This window comes from Patagioenas fasciata, chromosome 7 (assembly GCF_037038585.1).
Source record: "Patagioenas fasciata isolate bPatFas1 chromosome 7, bPatFas1.hap1, whole genome shotgun sequence".
NCBI lineage: Eukaryota > Metazoa > Chordata > Aves > Columbiformes > Columbidae > Patagioenas > Patagioenas fasciata.
In genome coordinates this window covers 37,448,965-37,469,380 of record NC_092526.1, presented here as the reverse complement: position 1 = coordinate 37,469,380, position 20,416 = coordinate 37,448,965, and the positions used below count along the sequence as shown (strand labels likewise).

At 38.5% G+C, this 20,416-nt stretch overlaps 1 protein-coding gene across 18 annotated transcripts in view; it reads left to right on the top strand.

Annotated features, from left to right (window-relative positions):
• ADAM23 (ADAM metallopeptidase domain 23) overlaps window positions 1–20,416 on the top strand; it is a 119,637-nt gene that overhangs the window by 10,542 nt on the left and 88,679 nt on the right. For all 18 annotated transcript variants that reach the window (XM_071811443.1, XM_071811445.1, XM_065840494.2 and 15 more), the window contains one exon: window positions 405–3,235. In XM_071811443.1, coding sequence (XP_071667544.1) covers window positions 405–3,235 — 2,831 coding nt within the window. The remainder of the gene's footprint in view (window positions 1–404; window positions 3,236–20,416) is intronic.

Here is a 20,416-nt window from a genome sequence, read left to right as displayed (position 1 = left end):
GGCAGCCATGTTTTGTGAGGAAAGCGGCATTTATACTCACTCAGTAGTATTTTTATACTGTGCCATGTGGTAATGTTCCACTTCTCAACCAAAGCTGAGTATTGATTAATGATAGTTTTACCCTAGTGAAATAACCTCTTTGTAGCCTCACAACTTAAAACAAAGGAAATATTTGTTTTCTTGTTTTGTGTGATGTTTCTTACCTGCCCCACCCCCTTTTTAAAAACTGAATATCTCTGCCAAAGTAGCAGAGCTGTTGAGTTTGTTCATTAGGTATAATGCACTCTAGGTTTTTTTTTAAACAAACAAAACCATCCACTATTGTTTGAAAAATCTTAAGCATATTTACAGTATTTGTGTAAGGTGTGTTGTGGTTTGTTTTTTTTTTTTCCCCTCCCCTTTAGACCAACGTATGATGACATGACACTCCCTGTCACTCCAGAGGCTGCTAGGATTGCTCGCCTGTCCCCGGAAGAGATGGAGAAAAAGAGGAACAGAGACAGAAAGGAGACTTCCAGCAAAAAACAGGAGTCCGTTGGTGAAGTATGCTCTTCTGCTCCATGCCTGTCTCGTGAGGGCACAAAGAAAACTTCTGTAACACAACCATATATTAAAAAACTAGAAAGAGGGCAGGAACTTGTTAGAAGAATATCTCAGCAGTCTGTGGGCATCTGTAGCAATGAGAAATGGGATATCCTGAAAGATGCTCAAATGGCAAATCATAGCCAGGAAGACCAATTTACAGCTGTGAGCCGTGTACCTCAGCATTTTTCTATCAGTCCTTTAATCCGTAGTTCTTCTCTTAATCCTAAAACAGCAAAAAATTGTAAGAATTTGGCGGCATCGCATCTGATTCAGCATAGTGGATATGCTAAAACGAGGACGGAGGTATGTAAAAGTGATGTGTTGTTGAACCCATGCTTGAATCCTGCTCCGGCACTGGTTCACCCAAAACACCCTTCAGTTTCTCATCAGAATTCTGTGTGCAGCCCCACCAATTCTTTAGGTATTACCTCAGGTCAATCTCTCTCAAAACGAGATGGTTTACGAACTCAGGATGAGACTTTGGTGTCTGATTTCCATCTCAGGGATACTGTGGGTATCAGCAGCTCCCTAGGTCTTGGGATGTCCCCACAACTAGCAAGATGCAAACACGTGAAGACAAACAGAGGTGATGAAAGTTCAGTGGATGAAACTATTGAAGATGTTATTTTGAAATACTGTCATGGAACTACATCTGAAGAAATTTATTTCAAAGAAGGGAATAATCCCTGTTCAAATTTTTCATCACTTCTGGACCATACTCATTTAGAAGGTTCTGAAATGAGTTTTGACTGTGATGCACCTGTTAAGGCAGGAACAGACTTACCCAAGGCAGCTATAAAAGACATAGAATTCCTCAAAGAGGTCCAAATAAGTTTGCAAGATAAGGACTATGGAACACAACTCTCTTCTGTTTTAAAAAGTGAGTCAGTAGAGAAAGTAGAAGCAGTGAAACAGGATGTCGTATTTCCTACCGAAGAACCAGTTCTTCCAGCTCTGCCTCATGTGCCTCCTTCTTTTGTGGGAAAGACTTGGTCTCAAATAATGTATGAAGATGATATAAAAATTGAAGAACTTGTGCGTGATTTCAGGGAAGGTCGTTTTCGCTGCTACTTTGACAGTGAATCCTCAGCCAACTGTATAGGGAAGAGAATGAAGAAACGAAAGCAGAAGGATGAAAAAAAGAAGAATATTGTTGAGGGTGGTAGAACAGAAAGTGCATCAGTTAAAGCATTACCAGAATTTAATGATGCTTTAAGTGGTAGCTCTGATTTTGATAACCTGTCTTTAGCCTCAGATACACTATGCAACCCACAAATTCTTAAAATGCCTAGGAAAAGGACATGGCGTCTGGCTTCAAGGTGCCAGGTGGTTAAGGTCAGCCATGGAACCCAAACAAGTCTATTGAACTACCCTGTAGCAAAAAGAAAAATGTCCAGAAGGGAATCTGATCCAACTGATCAGAAAGCAAGCATCGTATGGCCAGAAAATGAAAAAACTCCAAACATGAAAACTAGACTATGTGCCCTTAAACTTCCGGAGTCCTATAGCAAGATTATGAGTCCTGTACAGCCCAAGACAGTGGTGTATGTACTTTCATGCCCAGAAATAAAACAGTGTAAAGGTAAACCTATAGACAGTCCCAAAATGCGGAGAAGTCGTAACTCCGCAGATAGCAAGGACTCTGTAAGATACAAATACAAACAGTGTTCTTTTAAGTATTATGACCCACTGACAAATCGAATTCTGAAGGTGCCTCCAAAGACGACAGTTGGAGAGAAGGCCAAAAAGCCCTCACATGTTCGACAGCTTTTCAGAAGTCTCAGCTTTGATGCAAACATGAGGAGACCAGCTGATGTACAGAGAGAGACCACACCATCAAAGTCACTCAACTGGTCAGACTTCCATAGTTCATCTTCAGTGTCTCTCCTGCTAGACCCAGGTAAAGGGAATGATGGAGCCTCAAGTCAAAAAGCAGATGGATCTTCTGTTTCCACAGAAAGAACAGACTGTCTGGTATCCGGTCACTCCGAGAATTCTTTCAAACACCTGATCATTTCACCTTTGAACTCTCACCAGTCTGTGGTAGAAGGAGATTGTAGATTAGCTCCATTTAACAGTAGACTTACCAAAACATCTCTGACCTCTGTCAGGAGTGAGCGGTTAGAGAAGGAGAATCCAAAGGCAATATGGAAGAGAAAGGAAGGCAGTAATAAAGAACCAGCTTTTTCCAGAAAGCCTGCAGGACCTATGCCTGTCAGATGTACCGTAGGGAGGAGAGGAAACAGGGTAACTGCAGGCAAACAAACTTCCAGAACTAAGAAACAGCAAAAAGAGGGGATAAGAAAGAAACTTCGTCCTCGTGTCCAGAAATCTTCTGCTTTCTCCATCCATAGGTGCCAGACAAGGAAAACTACAGTGGGAAAGCACCTTAAGAAAGAAAAGCCCGATGCAAAAAAATTAAAGGTGAGGAGGAAACCAAAAAGGACCTTTCTGAACTCAACAGTTGTCACAGAGATTCCTGAAAAAAGGCAGAAAGTCACATCGGAATCTTTTCCCAAGAAGCCAGAGCGATCTTCTTCCAAAGTCAGGAACTGGGAAGTAAGTGGAGATCGGGGTCATCCCAGCACTGTGAACCAGCCCTCTAGAAGAACTGCTGTACCGTTACGTCAAAACTGTCTTGTTCTACCAGGTGAGAGCTAGCTACCAAAATAACTTTTTAAAGTTTTTTTTATATATATATATAGCCAGTACCTGGGAAAAGATTGAGGAAAGTAGAAGGGAGTGAGGAGGTCATAGACAAAGCAGTTGAAATGCTAGAGCTGCAGAAAGTGCAAGGAAATGTGAAACAAGTACAACTGTAAACTCGGCTCTTGTTCCTCGAGTATGGGGACATCACGTATTGCACTGTTCTACTGTGTAAAGCTGCACAAGTTGTGCAGTTGAGTTGAAAAGCACTTGAAATCCTATTTACCAGACTTCACCTGTACGCTAGAGCAATGAGCTTGAATAGTATCATATTGTTTTAATGGTATTATCAGTGTGTAATGGGGCGCTATAATAAGGTAAATTAGAAGCCGTATTAATTAATTGTGCCTATTCTGATTTTTCCACATAATTCAAAAGTGCAAAAATGACTCATTTCTTATGCTAGAAATTAAATGAAGATTAATCTGGGTTGAATTCTGTGTATGTATTTTGTGTTTGTATATATGAACACCTTCAACACGTAATATATACTTGCCTGTGGAGTGGCATTAAAATTCGTACAGTATGATACAATTCAGATCAATTCAGTGCTTTCTCGAAATTAAATACAATGGTACATGTTTTTATATTGACTTTTTTTTTCATGAAACCATGTCCAAAGCAGTTATTTTGGACAAAAAGTCACTGTGGGCTCTTATCAAGCAATAATGGACCATGTTGGTAAGGAAATATGGTTCTCTAGGGCACTGTTCAAATGGTGGTGGCTGAAGTGAAATCTCAAATTCCAAAGGAAACACAGGCTTAGGGTTTGGGTTGGGTGGGGTTTTGTTTGTTTGTGTTTGTTTGTGGTTTTGTTTAGTTTAAATACTTGTTGATTATGCTTATGGTGAATTTCACATTCCTAAGTTGGGGGATGCAAAACTTCTAATGCAAACAAATAGTGTATTCTAGAATTTAAACCCTGACTTTGAGTTTCTGTGTTTGGGTTTTTTTTATTTTTAATTTGGTATACTGTTGATTACATTTTTATGGACTATAGTTGAGACTTTCTTTTTAAACTTTCAGTAAAATATATTTAAATAAATGTAAAGCAGCATCCATCTAAATATATTAGGGTTCAAATATCTGTTTAAGCAAGTATCTGTTTAAAATATTAAGTTGAATTAAAATTATGTTGCATAGTGATTTGTGTTTGACCACTGATGCTCTAACTACTATGACTTTATGGCAAAGAAAGATGGTAGTGTTTTGATTTAATTTTATTTTTTTAATAGTTATTATGATGACAGCTTATTTAACGTATTTAGGAGATATAAGCCCCAGTCTTGCAGATGATTCTAGGATTTAAAATCCAATATTAATTGTTTGTTTGTATTAAGTTATACGTATAGTTAAACATCATCACGATCAGGGCTCTGGTTTGTAAATCTGCTACTTGGTATATTATATAGTCTATTTTAATTTCAAGGGCTTTGTAAATCCTGTGGTTGTACAATACATCTTTCGGAACACAAGAAAAACATAGAAAAGACCAGACTGTGCTCTCTCTGCCATTGAACATGGAATCTGTGCATTTTCCCCTGAGGGGAAAAAAAGAATCATTCTTCATTCTTTTTCTGAAGTGTGAAGGGTCACTGGTTCGGATTGAGATAAAAGTGGACTTTGAAATGTTTTGTTTTAATATACAGTATCTGAAGGAAATACAAAAACTGTCATCATAAACCACTTGTTAAAAAAAAATTTGAAGGATTTTTTAATATATGCGCATATTTCCCAGGATAAATGAAAGATGTACATGTACCTAAACCAGCTGGAAACTAATTTCCTTTACAAGTTAAATATGGTCTAACAGATTTTTGGGTTTATTTTTTAATTATTTATTTTTAAAATAGAAGTTGTTTTCTGTGGATAAGTTTTCCTATGGTTGTCAGTAGACATAGAATATTATTGCAGGTCACTAGAAAATGAAGGGTTATAATATGAGTTCGTACAACCCTCTTAACTAATTGTGCCTGTATAATTTAATATTTTGTCTAATATAAAACTGATTTTTTTAAAATAAAGTTTTAAAGGAGTGGTTTTTATAGAAAGGCTAATTTTTAAATAAAGCAGAAGAAGATTTTTAAATAAAGTTTGTTTTAAAGCAGAGCTTAAAAATAACTATAGATAAGTCCAATTCTAACATATTTTTATGATACAAGAATGTTTTCCTATTGAACGTCCATCTTATTTTTCACAAGATTGTACACATGAATAGCATGAATTGTTTTGTGTGAATAAGGTTTAAAGCACATTGTACTTCAAGATCACTAGCGCATAGTTGTTTACAGCCAAAAATCCTGTTCTCCATACTCATTCATTGCAAGCTTGGTTTTCTCCAGCACACACCTTTTCCTTGAAACCTTGAGTAATACGTATATCTTGAGGACTGTAGAATGACTGATACTTTTAGCCTATAATGTCTTGGGGTTATTTTGTAAATAATAGACCTCCTTGTCAGGGTGGATTTTTTTAAAAAAGAAAAATGTATTATATTTAAATAAAAGTGTAAGTAGCTATTCTCTGTAACAACAACAACAAAGTATGAAATGAGTCAATTTTTTTAAATAAGTCTTGGGGTACAAGTGCGGAAACATTTATGTGGTTGACACTGTCAAACTAAGATTTACTGTAAGCTTGGATGTTGTTCTGTGCCTCATTTTTGACTATTCAGAAACCTCTTCTGTGCATGTTCTATGACTAAGAAAAGGGAGATTGTGTTATGAGAGGTAAATGTTGAGGCTGCTTTGGAAAGAGAATTCACAAAGTTACATGCCAATCAAAAAATTGCAGAAACACTCAAAATATCATGTGCATGAAGGAGAAAAGAGGAGTTTTCTGGGCTCTTGAGGAATTAGTCAAGCAGTTTCCTGTTAGACAAATGATGTAGATCGTGGTGCCTTCATTGAATAGCATGTTGGTTCCTGAGCAGCGTGGCTGAAACTTGGCAACTTGGCTGCGGAGTCTGTGCCAACAGAAAACGTGAGAGGGGGGCTTATTTGGTTTTGTTTGTTAGGTTTTTTTTTTAACCGTGGACGAGGATGTTTGTCAGTATGCTTGCATACTGGCTTAATCTAGAGGAGCAAGAAAAGATAACTGGATTAAAGAGAAATTAAGTCATGCTTTTTGAATGTAATTGGCAGCAGTTAGATGGAGGATATGTTATAGTTGAAAAAAATGTTATCATTTCTTCTTCTATGCATATGTAATTTTGACCTTCTGCAAGTTCATACTGACTTTTTTTTTTTTTTTTTTTACATTTCATAATTTTAAGAGTCTCTCCCCCTGCAAAACGATTCTGTGTTCTATGAAGTACTCATTCAACCTCTTAAAACAACCTCATTCTAAGCAGCTTGATTTTTATTTACTTGTATTGTGAACCTTGAGTGTGACCCAGACTCAGGCTATGCCAGGTGTTAACTAAACACAGAACAGCAAGTCCCCAAAACTTTAAATTTCTGACACTTGCACCTAGCAGTTCTTCAGTTCCTTTGCTGATCAGATCTTTTTGCTTTATAGTTCTTTCTGATGCGTTTGCATTCAGTGTTCTTGTAATTGTAGTATGAAAGTGTTCCTCTCTGAGGCTTGGAGAAAATGAAGTATTTAGTTGTATTTATAGTGAGACTATGATTTAATCTGAAGTTGTGCTTAAGTTTCATGCTGAATTTGTGCCCAAATGAGAATATCTGTTTTTGTGGTTTTCATGTTCTTGTAATTGGTAATATATTTTGAAATACTCTTGCATGGTGCTGTAATTATTTTACCTCCTGCTCTGTCTTTACTATCTGTGCTCATTTGACACAATGTGAGTTTGTAAGAATACAGTGATGTTACAAACTTGTCCGCTGCTGTTGCTGGATGTTCTTTCTTTGTATCTTCAGCTCAATTAATTTCAGATTTATGGTTTCCGTGTTTTTCCTTTGTTGTGCTTTTGGATGTTTTTTATGTTGTGAAGAGCTGAGCTGTAGGATCTGTGGATGGTATCCTGATCTGAAATGTTGAGGACAAGTTGGTGCGTGTGCTCCTGTACTTGGGAATCCACTTCACTGAGCTGTCCAAAACAAGTGGGATGATGATTCTTGATTTCTTTAGCTGTCTTCCGTTCTCTTTCCCCTATGGTAACTCTACCTGAGAATGGAATAATCTGAATTCATACTTATTCTGAAATAGAACAGTGTTTCAACAGTTGATGTTTTGGGGACAGATAAGAAGAGTAAAATGTATCTGACTTACTAATGCAATTAAAATCTCAGAATTTTTGTCTTTAATGATTTATCTGCTATGAATTACAACATTCCTGATAGTCTTTTTCAGAAACTTTGTAGTAGCATAGGTCTGAGCATGCCCAGAAGCAAAGGTTTTGTTCATTGTTTGCTTATGTTTTGCAGTTATTTTATTCATTCCTTCAGCAGAACAAATATTGTTTTAATAAAAGACTGAATTTGCATTTTTGTAGTTTCTTTATTCTTGAAGTAGAATTTAACTTGAAACTACTTGCTATGATTTGTTGTGGAAAGAACACTACAGAATGCTATGGAATAAGCTACTACTTTGAAGAAGGCCTGTCATAATTTAAACAGCTGTTCACAACTGTATGATATCTTGACCCAGTGAAGTCTTCTGGTGACTTGAGTGAAGCCAAGATTCACCCCATCCTGTGGCAACTGGAGCAATGATGTCCTAGGATGGTATTGAAAAAGTGTCGGATGTATTTGAGATGTCTAACTGTATTTTGGCAGCAGGAAACCAAGACCCACCAACCACATGGTAAGCTAGATCCCTGCAGAGCTTACTCATCAACAGTTTGTTTTTTAATGTGCACTTAATAAATGAGGGCAGGGGCTGGAAGTATCATAATGTTAAGTAGCTTTATGCAAAATGAGTCGGCTTCTCTGTAATTGTAGGCCAAATCAGTCCTGATTATGATCTTCCAATGCATGCAGAACTGTCTTCAAACCTGTGTGCAAAAATACTTTTAAGAGATTTTTTTGGTAAAAAGATCACTAGAATACCTTGAACAATGAAATAACCCTGTGCAGAACACCTTGTTCTTTAGTAGTCATTTGCTGTTTGTAATGGTGCTTGTTCAATCCAGCATGATCTTTTGCAGGAGTGGTACACACAGCAGATGGATTAGTTTGGATCAAGAAATTGCCAAAAGTCATAGGCATATTGTTTCCTGAGGCTTCAATATGCCATAAAATTTCAGGACATGCTTTGCAGTTTTCAACTCCTACTTGAAGGTAGTTATGTATTATGTAGTTGGCTGAATGCTGAATTAAGTTACCACTGTGCTTTCAAATAATAATTCAAAGACATTGTTCAACCATCTAAATATTTAGTTACAAGCTAGCCATATGTTAAGTCTGGCAATGGCATTGTTCATGGGAAATATAAGCAATTAATGATATGCTTATAGAGTGTCAAGTACAATGGAGATCCAGTTTTAGCTGGAATATTTGTGAGTTATGATGAAATTAATAACGCGGTTTTAGTTGGCTTTGGATTCATTTGAGCTATTAATATTAGTAGTTTGCACAAAATCACTGTGTTTCTGTGGTGCTGGAAATCATAATTTTTCTTGAAGTGCAGAAATGCTGTTTTTGATGAAACGTACACGCACAGATCATTATTACAGTGTGTGTCATTTAACAGTGTCAGTGATTCAAAACCCAGGCTTTTTCTTTGTTGGTGTTCCTTCCTTAAGGAAAATTGCAAAACAGTTCTTCCCAAATACTAGCATTCATAAACGGGTTTTTAACTCTCTGACACCCTCAAATAAAATTGTACTTGAGTGTGCTAGAGCTGGTCAGCTCTTATTTGCTGTGTCATATTGTGTTAATGTTGGCACTGGTGCAACTGAAAATGCGGGTTATAGCTTACTTAGTCATTATTAATATTATATAAGCAAGTTGAAGAATGAAAATATACCCTTGCTAGCTCATGCAGGGAGCTTAGACACTGGCTGCTGGCCTGGAGATTGTGCTGTAGGAATGAACAGTGAGTAGTTCTCAGCGTACATGTCGCGTCCCTTTGTGGATGCAGTGCATGTGCATGACTTGGCTTTTCGTTACACTGAAGTTTGAACATGAAGAGGGAGGTAGAAGTGAGGAGTAAGACTTGAAGATGTAGTATAGATTGGAACTAGACCAATGGATAGTTAGTTTGGGGTCTCTTTTTTTTTTTTTTTTTTTTTTTTTAGTATTTATCTCTGTTTTTTCTGAACCTTTGCAAACAGTTGTCAAAATCCATCCATTTCCTGGCATGGTTCAGCTCAGATTCCATCATTCTTTCTCCTAGCATTTTACTTTCATTTGCTTAATACATTGCTAATATTAATGTTTTTAATCCTTTCAGCTAAGAGGGGAAAATTATTATAAAACAATTGTACACTGCTACTGTGTGAAGTCTAGAGAGAACAGTTATAAGGCAGTATGTAGCTACCAGCAGATTTCTCCAAAAACTGAAAGGAGCCCTGTTCACTTGTCCAAATGATGACGGAAGCACTTGTGCTTTTCTTTTTAATGACCGTAGACTCATTCTACATACAACTGAAAATAAAAATACTGACCTTTTGGGAACAGATATTTTATGGATTTCCAAATGCGTCTAATGCTTTAACTTTCCAGCCTGTTCTAGCAAATTGACGTGTTCTGAATTATTGCAAATACACTGTAGTTTTGATTGAATCTGGGGTCAGGATAATGTTGCAGTCAAAGTCAGCATATTTTCACCTGCCACAATTAGTTAATGTTCATACAGCATTTTTTGTAGATGTAAAGAACTCTTAAATGTTCAATATCGTCAAGAATTATCTCCTATGTTCTTATTTAAGACATTGGCGTTCCATGCTTTTTGTGAAATGCGTTGGTAAGTGCAATGTTTTTTCTCCTTAGCGCTTAAAAGAGAATACAAATTGTATTTTACATATTTTTATTTGCAGTTTTACAGAGACACTACGCTGCTTCTGTGCTTAGCAAATTTCTTTTTTCCTTCTCTTATGCTCCATTTTAAAACAAGAATTCATCTGCAATGCAGAGTTCTCCATCTTTAATTTCTCAGAGTAGGGCGTGATGAGTGTCACTTGGCTGGATCATGAATATAGTTTTATGTGATTATGTAGTTATTGCCTGTGCCTTCATAGACTTATCTGCCTTTTCATGGAAGCTGTAAAGAGACAAACATCCACACCTCTCTGTCTTTAGTCTTGTTTCATTGCCTTCCCCATCCTTTTCAAGCTCCCTAGTGCAGCCAGTGAGTCAACTCTTCTATTTTCCTTTGTTTCACTTAGCTCCAGAGTATGTTGGAAAACAAAAGTTTTTAATTTGCAGGGAAAAAAATGCGTCAAAAGTCCATTTTCAACCAGTCTCTCCTCTAGGAGACTCACATTCGTTTGTGTGTGGGGGTAAAAACCAAAAATCTGACAGTTGTCTTTTGGCAAGCCTTGTGTATCCTCGTCTCTATTTTTCCAATTTGTTTACTTTGCTTTGTGTCCAGTATTTTGTTCTAACTGGTTTAGTATTAATTTGATTTAAAAAGTATTTTACAAATGTAGCATTGAGGGTAACATGCTGTGTCTTATATCTTCGGAACTTGTTTAGGCTGTGAGTTTTTTCGTTGTTTTTTCTTGTTTCTATTGTATATTCTCTCTGAATGAATCAGAGGTCCATTGTCATCAGTTTGTGTGAACCTCACTAAATTATTGAATTACATCTGAAGAGGGGGGAAAGACAGGAGCTTGCAAGTCACTCAGGCTGCTCTGGAAACTTAATGTAAAATGTTTATGTTGTGGTGGGTTTGGGTGTATTTTCCTCCTTTCTTCAGCACTGTTTTAAAGAGCCACATGTGCTTGACAGTCAAAATGCTCAGGCTGCCAGTAGATTTGAAAAGGTTGAGTGGTGAAATGCAACCACAAGTTGACTCTTGTTTTTACTTTTCATGTTTCTAACACTTAGTGAAAAAGACTGTCACTTATATCTCAGTCTCAGGCTTGTACTTTCAAGGAAGGAATTTTTTTTTCTAAGTGATGAATTCTGATGGTATTTGTATACTAGGTGTGGATGCTATTGTGGGGAAAGGTGGTGGCGGTTTTTATTTTTATTTAAAGTAAGTTTTCAATGCACTTGATGTAAGTGAAGATCATACAGCATCTTAGAATTCTAGAGATCATTTTGTAAGCAGCATGTGGGAGGATACCTGCTCTTTTTCAGCCTTAATGGAATATTTCTCTTGTGATTGCAAAATACATGGGTCAACTACGCTGAAAATTTAATGTTGGCAAAAGTATTAAGTAAAGGGGCAGGGAAAACACTGTTCTTGATTAAAAAAATGTTGCATGTAGCATAAAAGGCCTTTATGGCATTCACTGGTGATATCAAGGTTTTATCCATCCATAATTTGTGCATGCACTGGGCTTATTTGTCAGCTAGAAAGTCTTTCATTGAAAGATGGGTCTGAAACAAATCACGTTGAAGTAATTGAGATTTTGGGAAGTTTCGATGTGGATCCTAACTTTGCAGTTTGAATACATCAAATTAATAAATACAATATAAACTTTAGGATGGCTATAGCTGCTCTGCTCAAGTGAGGACAATAGAGCATCCATCTAGAAAGTCAGATCCCAAATCATTTAAGGGAAAACCCACAAGCTTCGGTCAGTTCAAGAGGACCTGCTTCTGAGCTTCAGGAGACATCCTGAAGGTTTTGTGCTATTTCAGAGCCAGAATGCTGCAGGTATAGCAGAATATTCAACCTCATTTTTGGGCTGAAATCAACTGGTGTCAATGCAAAAACCTCCAGTGACAGAAATGACTGTGGATCAGGCCCCAAAGCAGATGTACCATGCTATGGGGTATTCATTCCACTAGTTGTACTCTGAGAACATTTGTGCCTGTTCATTTGACTTAAATATTTGAATTATTTTGCTATGCAGTTATCAATCATGATAAAGCTTTACAACTACAGGAAGCAGTAATTTTCAAGAGTATACCTGCCTTGTACCCCAAATACCCAAGGAGGTTGATTGCATTAGTTCCTTACCTGCTGCTTCAAATTAAGAATCTATTTACCTTGCTTTTCTTCAATGGCTTGCATATTGGATAACATAAAATCAAAGACCGCTTCCTCTAACTCTGCCTTGAGCCAAAATGCTGGTTTTTTCCTGCATTCTTAACTGGTGTTTTGACAGCATGTATCACAACACAAGCAACTGCACAGACATTTTTCTCCTGGCTGCACAGCTGCCTCAGGCAGGCTGACTGTAGCTTGGGTTTTATGAGTGGTATGTCAAAGCCATCTATTTATAAACCAAATTAGAAAATGCCTTGGAACTGTAATTTTTCATTCAGGCTTCACTTTCAGCTATCCAAAGGCTCAGTATTCCATATTCATAGATTTGGTTAGAAAATGCAGCTTGTCTGAAAAATAATGTATTAAGCAAAACAAAAAGAATCATGTTAAATTATTCAAATTTTGAAGTATAGATATCAGTCAAAAACATTTTAAAATAATATTTTTATAGCTTTACTTGCAAGATGAAATGTGAAGGATGTAGGAATGCACGAACCAAATAAAGAAAAAGCATATTTATTTTTTTCCTTTTCCATAATTTCAAATTAGCTGTTATTCTTCAAAACACTTAATGATAAACTGGTATTATGCTTGTTTTAAAGGTTGGAAGAGCGAGGTGAGATGCTTAAGAGAAACACTTAAAACACATTTACTAGTTTTTACCTACTCCAGTTTCAAACCAAGATGCACACTGACTGACTTTGAGAGGTTTGGATGGCCTGGATACTGATCCAAGTCTTTGCTAGATATTTATGAGGATCAGGCCCTAGGTAACCCGAAATGGATATAAATAATAGTGGCATTCGGTATAAATGGAGATCCTTGATAATGTGAGCATAAGCAACCTTCCGGAATCCAAAAAGAAACACAAATGAATAACCGATAGTTACCCACAGGCAGGTGATGCTAGGAATCTATGCGAATGATTTTGGAAGTGTTTTCTTTGTTAAATAATAGTCCTCTTTCACAGATTAATCTCCGATAACCGAGCACTTGCTTTAAATATAAACCGCTCTGTGCCACTTTTAGAACACTCAGATTACTTTGTTAAATTATTAACCACTTTTTATCATCAGTAGGGGGGGCTTTATAGAAAAGAGAACAGGATCTTACTCAGTGGTTATTTTTAAAATGTGACAACGTGAGGGCTTGTACTTCTGACAAGGCTTATGAAACGTGACAGAGTTGTTGTATGGATTTTAGAGGTATTATAAAAATTAGAAAGTTCTTTTTAGGTGTAAAGCTCCATCCAGGTTTGGTCTTACAATGTATTTTATGTTCTGCTTCTGCAATCAGTGGATACTGAGGCTGCTCAGCAGCTCTTGGTAAGTTTTTATATTTCAGGATCCAGCTAGCAGGTTATGAGTATTGAAGCAGGGGGAAGGCTGGTATTGAAATCTTAATTTATTGGTAAGCATTTTATGCTTTGACATAAGACATGGATTGGCAATAGGCTATACATTGTTTTCTCTCGCTTCTGTTTCTTTTGTTGTTTGCATCAAGGTCTGCAGGTAGAGAAGCAGTGAGGTACTGTTTTGCTTTGTAAGGAGGAAGGTCCCCCCTGTAGGAGTATAGCTGGTGGATTGCTGTGGTTTAAATATTAGGAAGTCCTCCTTCTCAAGTTCTCCATGGGCATTCTGGAGGATACCAATGTACCTGCTACCCAGCAATTCCAAATCCTGGGCACGCGGAATAGGGTCAGCCGTAGAGAAGGGTCTGTAATGATGTCTGCCAGCTGTTGAGCAGCTCTGCTTCTGGAAAGACATAAATCCTTCCAGAGCTGGAGCTACATCCTCCTTGGTAGGCAACTGAAAACAAAACAAGTCGCTCATGCTCCAGACTGCAATGAAACACGATGCAAGGATATGTCAAAATCCACAAGAAAATTTAATTACCTTTCTGCGGAGTACAATTTATCTGTTGTTGTAACTGAAAATACTTTGGTGAAGGATGGTATAACAAATGAGAGTTGAAAGTACAGGGGTGTCGCTTCCTTCTAGGCCCTACAGCATTACTTTCTCCAAGTAAATTTCGAAGTCTCTATTTTAAATCTTACCTACCTGTTTCAAATTTCTTATTCAGCCAGTTAATCACATATTTGCTAAGCAAGTATGGATATCATGAAGCTGATTTGTGAAATCTCTGAGAACTTGCTTTATATGGGCATTTTAAAAGATTTCAGATTCAATAACTGTGTCTTGTTATGCTGCGCATTTTCCCTTATTTTTGCACTATGCAAAACCAGATTTTATTTTTGATGGAAGATTGCTAAGTTTCAAAGTAGTATATGGATATATGCTTTGTAGTTTATATAGCAAAATGCTCTTCTGACATTGGCAAAGCGTATTCAGCAGATGGTTGGGGAGGGAGAGTCCAGTCCTCTCCCTCCTGGCACAAGGTCTGCGAATTACTGTATGGCTTAAGCAAAGGGCCTTCTAGATACTCAGCCGCCTTTCATATTGGGGCAGAAATGTCTGCTGGGGAAGGTGATGGAAAGATTTCAATGTAAATTCCTTGAGGACACCTTTACTGTAAAAATTAAAAACTAAGAGAACTCTGCTACCTCCAAATGTTAACTGGAAAAGCAACAGGGCTTGCTGTCAGCCTAATTCAAAACCCACCAGGGATTGTGCTGGGTGGAGACTGGGTTTGGCAGGATAAATGGGAAGAGATTGCAGCTGCTTCCATCAAAACAGACTCAGTTTTCAGGGGAAGCAGCAAAGGATCTTTGTCTCCTCCTGACACAGCCATCTGAGACTTGTGAAAGATGTGGTGTGAGGGTCACTGGATAAACATTTCGCAGAATCACAGAATGTTAGGGATTGGAAGGGACCTCAAAAGATTATCTAGTCCAATCCCTGCCAGAGTAGGAATACCATTTGGCACTTCTTGTCTTATTTTTTGTGGTTTCATTGAAGTGACAATGCAGCATCACAGCAGAGGACCCAGAAAGAGGCCCAGGAAAAATGCTGCATGCCTGAGATGGGAAAAGTGCTCAATGAAACCCAAGACACTCCACCCTAAAAGCAACCCAGAAAGCTCTTGTACTTCCAGAGCTGTTCAAAGAGAGAAGGCACCCCTAATGCTGACTCGAACTCCTCATTTGCAGATGCTTTGATTCCGACAGGGCCATGATGATAAGGGGGGGAAAAGTCAAAAGGATATGATGCTTGCCCTGGCACTCAGACCTGACTGTCCTTACCCATTTGCTATGGCCACTGAGCCCTTTTCTGCCCCTCAACATGGCTGTGAGTGTGGAGGGTGACCTGGCTGAAACCACAAGTCCACTGTGGGGGCTGCTGGTGCCCAGCAGGGAGCCGAGGAATTTGGAGAGGTGTTGACCAGCATCTTCACCCAGCAGTGAGGTTTCCTCTGAAGAAGAAACTGGAGATGGCAATAGGGACAGAGAAGGAGCTCGGTACCTGACCCACATACCTACCTGTGAGTGTGTGGTGGGGAGGGATCCAATCACCTGGGGCCCTCCTTGTCTTTGTATTTCCAGCAACGGCCACCAGAGCAAAACACATCAGGTCTTGGGCATGATGCTTGGCCCTTTTCCGTGCGCTCTCTTGGCATCTTTAACCCAGGGGCTTCCTTTGCCAAGATGACCCTTGTGAAACAACCCCCCATCCCTCCCTTAGCCTGTCTGCAGAAGGTAGATGCCACATGGTGACCCAGCTGCTGGAGAGACAGTGCTTATGTCCTCTTCTCTCTTCTGCAGCAGTAAGTCAGCTGGGAGGATCTACCTGCCCACAGGTTGTGTGGGCAATACTGAGCAGCTTTGGCTGATGTGGGGGCATTAGCCAAAAATAATCCCGAAGGGAAGGTAATGATAAACCTGATATCTGTGCTTTTTAGAAATTAATGTTGTTACCACCTGCTATTTGCCATCTTAATACTCTTACATACCAGCTGCTAAAGCTTCTGTGCTGACTGACTCTTTTCACTTACCACTAGAAGGTCCCTTTTCCATTCACAGCGATACTGGTAGAGGAGCTCTTGGGGTCTATTGCTCCTGGCTTGTGTTGCTGCTGCTGGGGGCCCTGTGAGCTCCAGCACCAGAACCATGATAGGAGCAACTGAGAGGCAAATGGGACAGTTCTAGCCATGCTAGCAAGCTGGGAAATATGCTGTCTGCATGCTCAGAGAGTGTTCCCCTGCTGTGTGAGCATGCTATCTTCTCAGTGACCTAGTTTTATGAATAAAAAAAGTCATCTCTCTTCAGAACTACAGCAACAGAGAACTTTATTAATGCTTGCCACTATAAATAAAAGGGTTAGTGTGTCTTAATTTTACTAGGATACTCTAAAACCTATAAGATCTTTAGGGAAGTTAGGAGATAGGACTGACAGCTGATCACAAGCTATGTGCACGCTTCTAGAAATGAGTCTGTAGGGATGACTCAGGCTTGGCAGCCCAACAAAAGATGTTCCCTCTGTAAAACAGTTACATCTGAAAATGTAATACTCTTCCTTCATTGCTCTCTTGGAGGGGAGGAAAAAAATGCTAGGATGATCATGAATATTTTAAATTTGAGCTCTGTAGTTCAGCTGCATGACAGCTCGTATAAGCCAAATAACATTTCATACCCTGACTGGATAAGCACATTAGTACTTCCAGCACAGATTCTAGGTTTGGCTCTGCAACTCGTTGGCTTTACACACATGTCTGGAACCAAAAAGGGTTCCAGAGACCAGCATTTAAATGTCAATTTAAACCTATTAATGTACTCACCTAAGCCTAGACTGAGGGCTATTACTGTATGGCCACTTCTGTAAGGGCTGCTCTGGTGCCAGGACTTAATAAATACAAAACATCTTTCCCTGTAGCCCAGCAGCAAAGAAGAGGTACCATATGAGCTCTGCCCAGTAATTTGACTCTCTAAAATGAACACTTAAAAAAAAGCAATAAAGGCAAATTTAGAGTTGCTGTACTGCTGAAGATGGGACCACAGAGAATCCAAGGTCATGTGAAAAGTCTGAAAGTCTTTGTTGGTATCCACACTTGGAAACCAGGGAGTGGTTTCAAGCATGGGAGCTCCTGGGTGGTAATCAGTGGTATTTTACACTGATCTGGGTACTGCACTGCAGTGTAGAGTGGGAAAGTCAAATTTAAAACAATGTGGGTCAACAAAAGAAGGTGAACCTTCAGCCATCGTAACACAGGCTGACATTCTGAACTGTACTGTTGAGTTGTCCACCTTACTTAAGCAGAAATAGCAGAAAGCACAGGTTTCTTGTGGTTACAAGAATGCAAAGTAATGCAAAGAGATGATACATCCCTGATTGCATTGCTTTCGTTCTAAGCATGACTTTTTAAATTAGTGATGCTCCTTGTCCTTATCCATTCAGCTCTCGTTATTTCCCCCAGAAAGACTATAGGTGGTATAATGTTGTGGAAGACTGTTGTATTGCTTGAACAGTCGCTGAATCAATGGGGGATTGTGGCTGCTTAGGAAGTTTTCTACAAGAAATGTCCATCTATAAGCAAAATGAGGAAAAAGAGACTTCTTGTGCTCAGCAGGACTACTTTGGTAAATAGAAGTTTTATTGATTATGTGCCTGTATTAGAAGGAAACATATATTTTGGGATGGGGCTAAAATAATATGAAAAAATGAAAGCAGGGAAACACTGTCTAGTGGGAAGGGCCTTGAGGTCTGCAGAGGTCAGATTGTCCTTTGGACTGTACAGTTAATCTGCTTTGGACCTTTGGGCATGTTCCCCTGCTCTTTAATGTTTCAATCCACCAGACTCTACCAATTGAAGCATATTCGTTTATTTATTTACTAAATTATTTTGCACTTCAAGCCCCATATGCAGTGTCAGCACATGAGAACAGTAATAAAACTGAAAAATAATTCAAGTTTCTGTTACTAAATTCTTTATTTTGCAGCTCCACAATACAAGTTTTGTGTATGCATTTGTTATGGAAAGATGTTTTTGGCCTGAAACCCAGTTTAATCAGAGGTGAGATTTCTTTTGGTTCTTGCTCAGGTACTTGATGCTTGTAATGCTTTGATTATCAGCAAACCTTTCAGCTACAAGTAGGAGTAGCTATTTTCCTGGACCTGCTTATAATAAGCAAACATTTGCTGATGCAAGTTAATGCATTCCTATGGTTTTCTTTAATGGTGATAGTGTATTGGTGTAACTAAACCTTATATGGAGGTGTGAACTGCTTTTTGGTGATGTTCTGGCATCTTATGCATTGAAGCCTTTGGTTTCTCAAAAGCAACAGTCTTGAGAAAGGTAGTAACCTCCTTCTTTATTTATGAGGTAAACACATGTAAAAAATGGGATGAAAAGCAGGAGAACTGAAAGATGTTTAAAGTTGGAGCATTTCTTGGCCAGAGATATGGATGGAATTTAAGACAGAAGAGCAAAATAATTAATTCTCCATATGAAGCAGATTCATAAGTAATAAAAATTACTTTTGAAGTATGGGGTTTGAAAAATAAACATGTTATTGGGGGGTAGTATAGGAAAACTAGTGCTTTTTCAATCATGTATGCTACAAAGATACTCCATGCGGGATAAAATAATGCTGCTTTAATTTCTAAGGAAGTATTTAAAAAATGCTACATTTCCATAGTAACAACAAACAATGACGTATGTTTAAATTTCTAGTTAACTAGTGGGATAAGCAGCTCCAGAAAATCACAGGGAACATATGCAGATAGAGAAATAATAAGATCTTTGAAGGGTGACTAAGTGTGAGTTCATGTGGGCGAGAGGAAGAATGGAAACAGTGGGGTAAAGGGCATCGTTTCACATCCCCCAAGTGTGGGTTCTCGACGTGAAAATCCACACGGTCAGGCTGCATGTGTTTCCTGCGGGTGTGAGAGAGAAGTGTCCACTTCCATGGTTGTGAGGACTTGTTTTTTTTTTTTTTTGTGCTCCGGAGATTTGTGGGTGATATTTTTGTCCAGAAAGTTAGCAAAAAGACTGAGGGGTGCATACCACATCAGGAAAGATTGTTTGGGTCTTATTTGTGTTTGTACCAAGCTGACAAAGCAGGAGAAATGATCCTCTAAAGTATTTGTTGAGTCTGGTAAACTATAGTAAAATATTATCGGGCTGTGATACTTTCTGTGGTTTGGGAGATTGAGAGTTTACTGGTGCTTCCTTAGGAAGTAAGAATCTGCTCAAGGAATTAAGAGCAAAAGTTATGCAAAGTAATCATGGGCTTCTGTGTGCAATTTTGATGGAATGTTACAAAACAACTATGTTGACATTACCAGATGCTTTCTTTGGCAGCTGGGCCATGAGAATCACCAAAGCTGCAACTGACCTCTTTAAAATTTGACAGTCCATAGATCCAGACAGATCGGTGCGGAGAAGCTGAAAGAGGATGGACTTTGGTTGTATAGCAAACTTATAAGGAAACTAGTTTAGAAGGTCTTTGGTGGAGGGGATGATAACAAACCAATCTGTGATCCACATCCAACACTGAAAGCTATTTCTGCAACAAGAATGTATTTTAGTAACTTGAATATGTTGGGACATAGCGTGACACTTTGATAATACTTTGCACTGATTTTTTTCTTAAAAATTCAGGCCGTGATGGTTGAATATTTTAGGCTCTCTAGAGGGACTGGTGCCAAATTCTAGATACATCCTCAAGTAGGAATCTTTCCGGATAGTGTGTTTCATGGCTGATTCATCCCTAAGCCTAATTAGGGAAGGAGCAGGGAAACTGGTCCAAGTTTGTCTGTGGAGAAAAGGCAAAATGCTTAATTGGATATAGCAGCATTTGTGGATTTTTTTCCTTTTTTTGTAGAGCTGCATTTTATGGAAATGCCAGGATTTTCCCCATCTGACTAACGTTGCTGCTTCTTGGCATTTTACCTACCTTTTATAGCACAGGATGACAGCAGTGATGGCAGCAGCATCAGCACAGGTGTTTCTGCTGAATGCAAGACTGTGTAGAAGGCAAGAGTCTGTAGAAGTCTCTCACCTGAGCATCAGCCTCAGCACCTGTAAATTATTGGAAGAATATGTTTTTAATTTTTATTTGTGGGTGTACATAAGAAAAACAGCCATAACACCTTTAAAT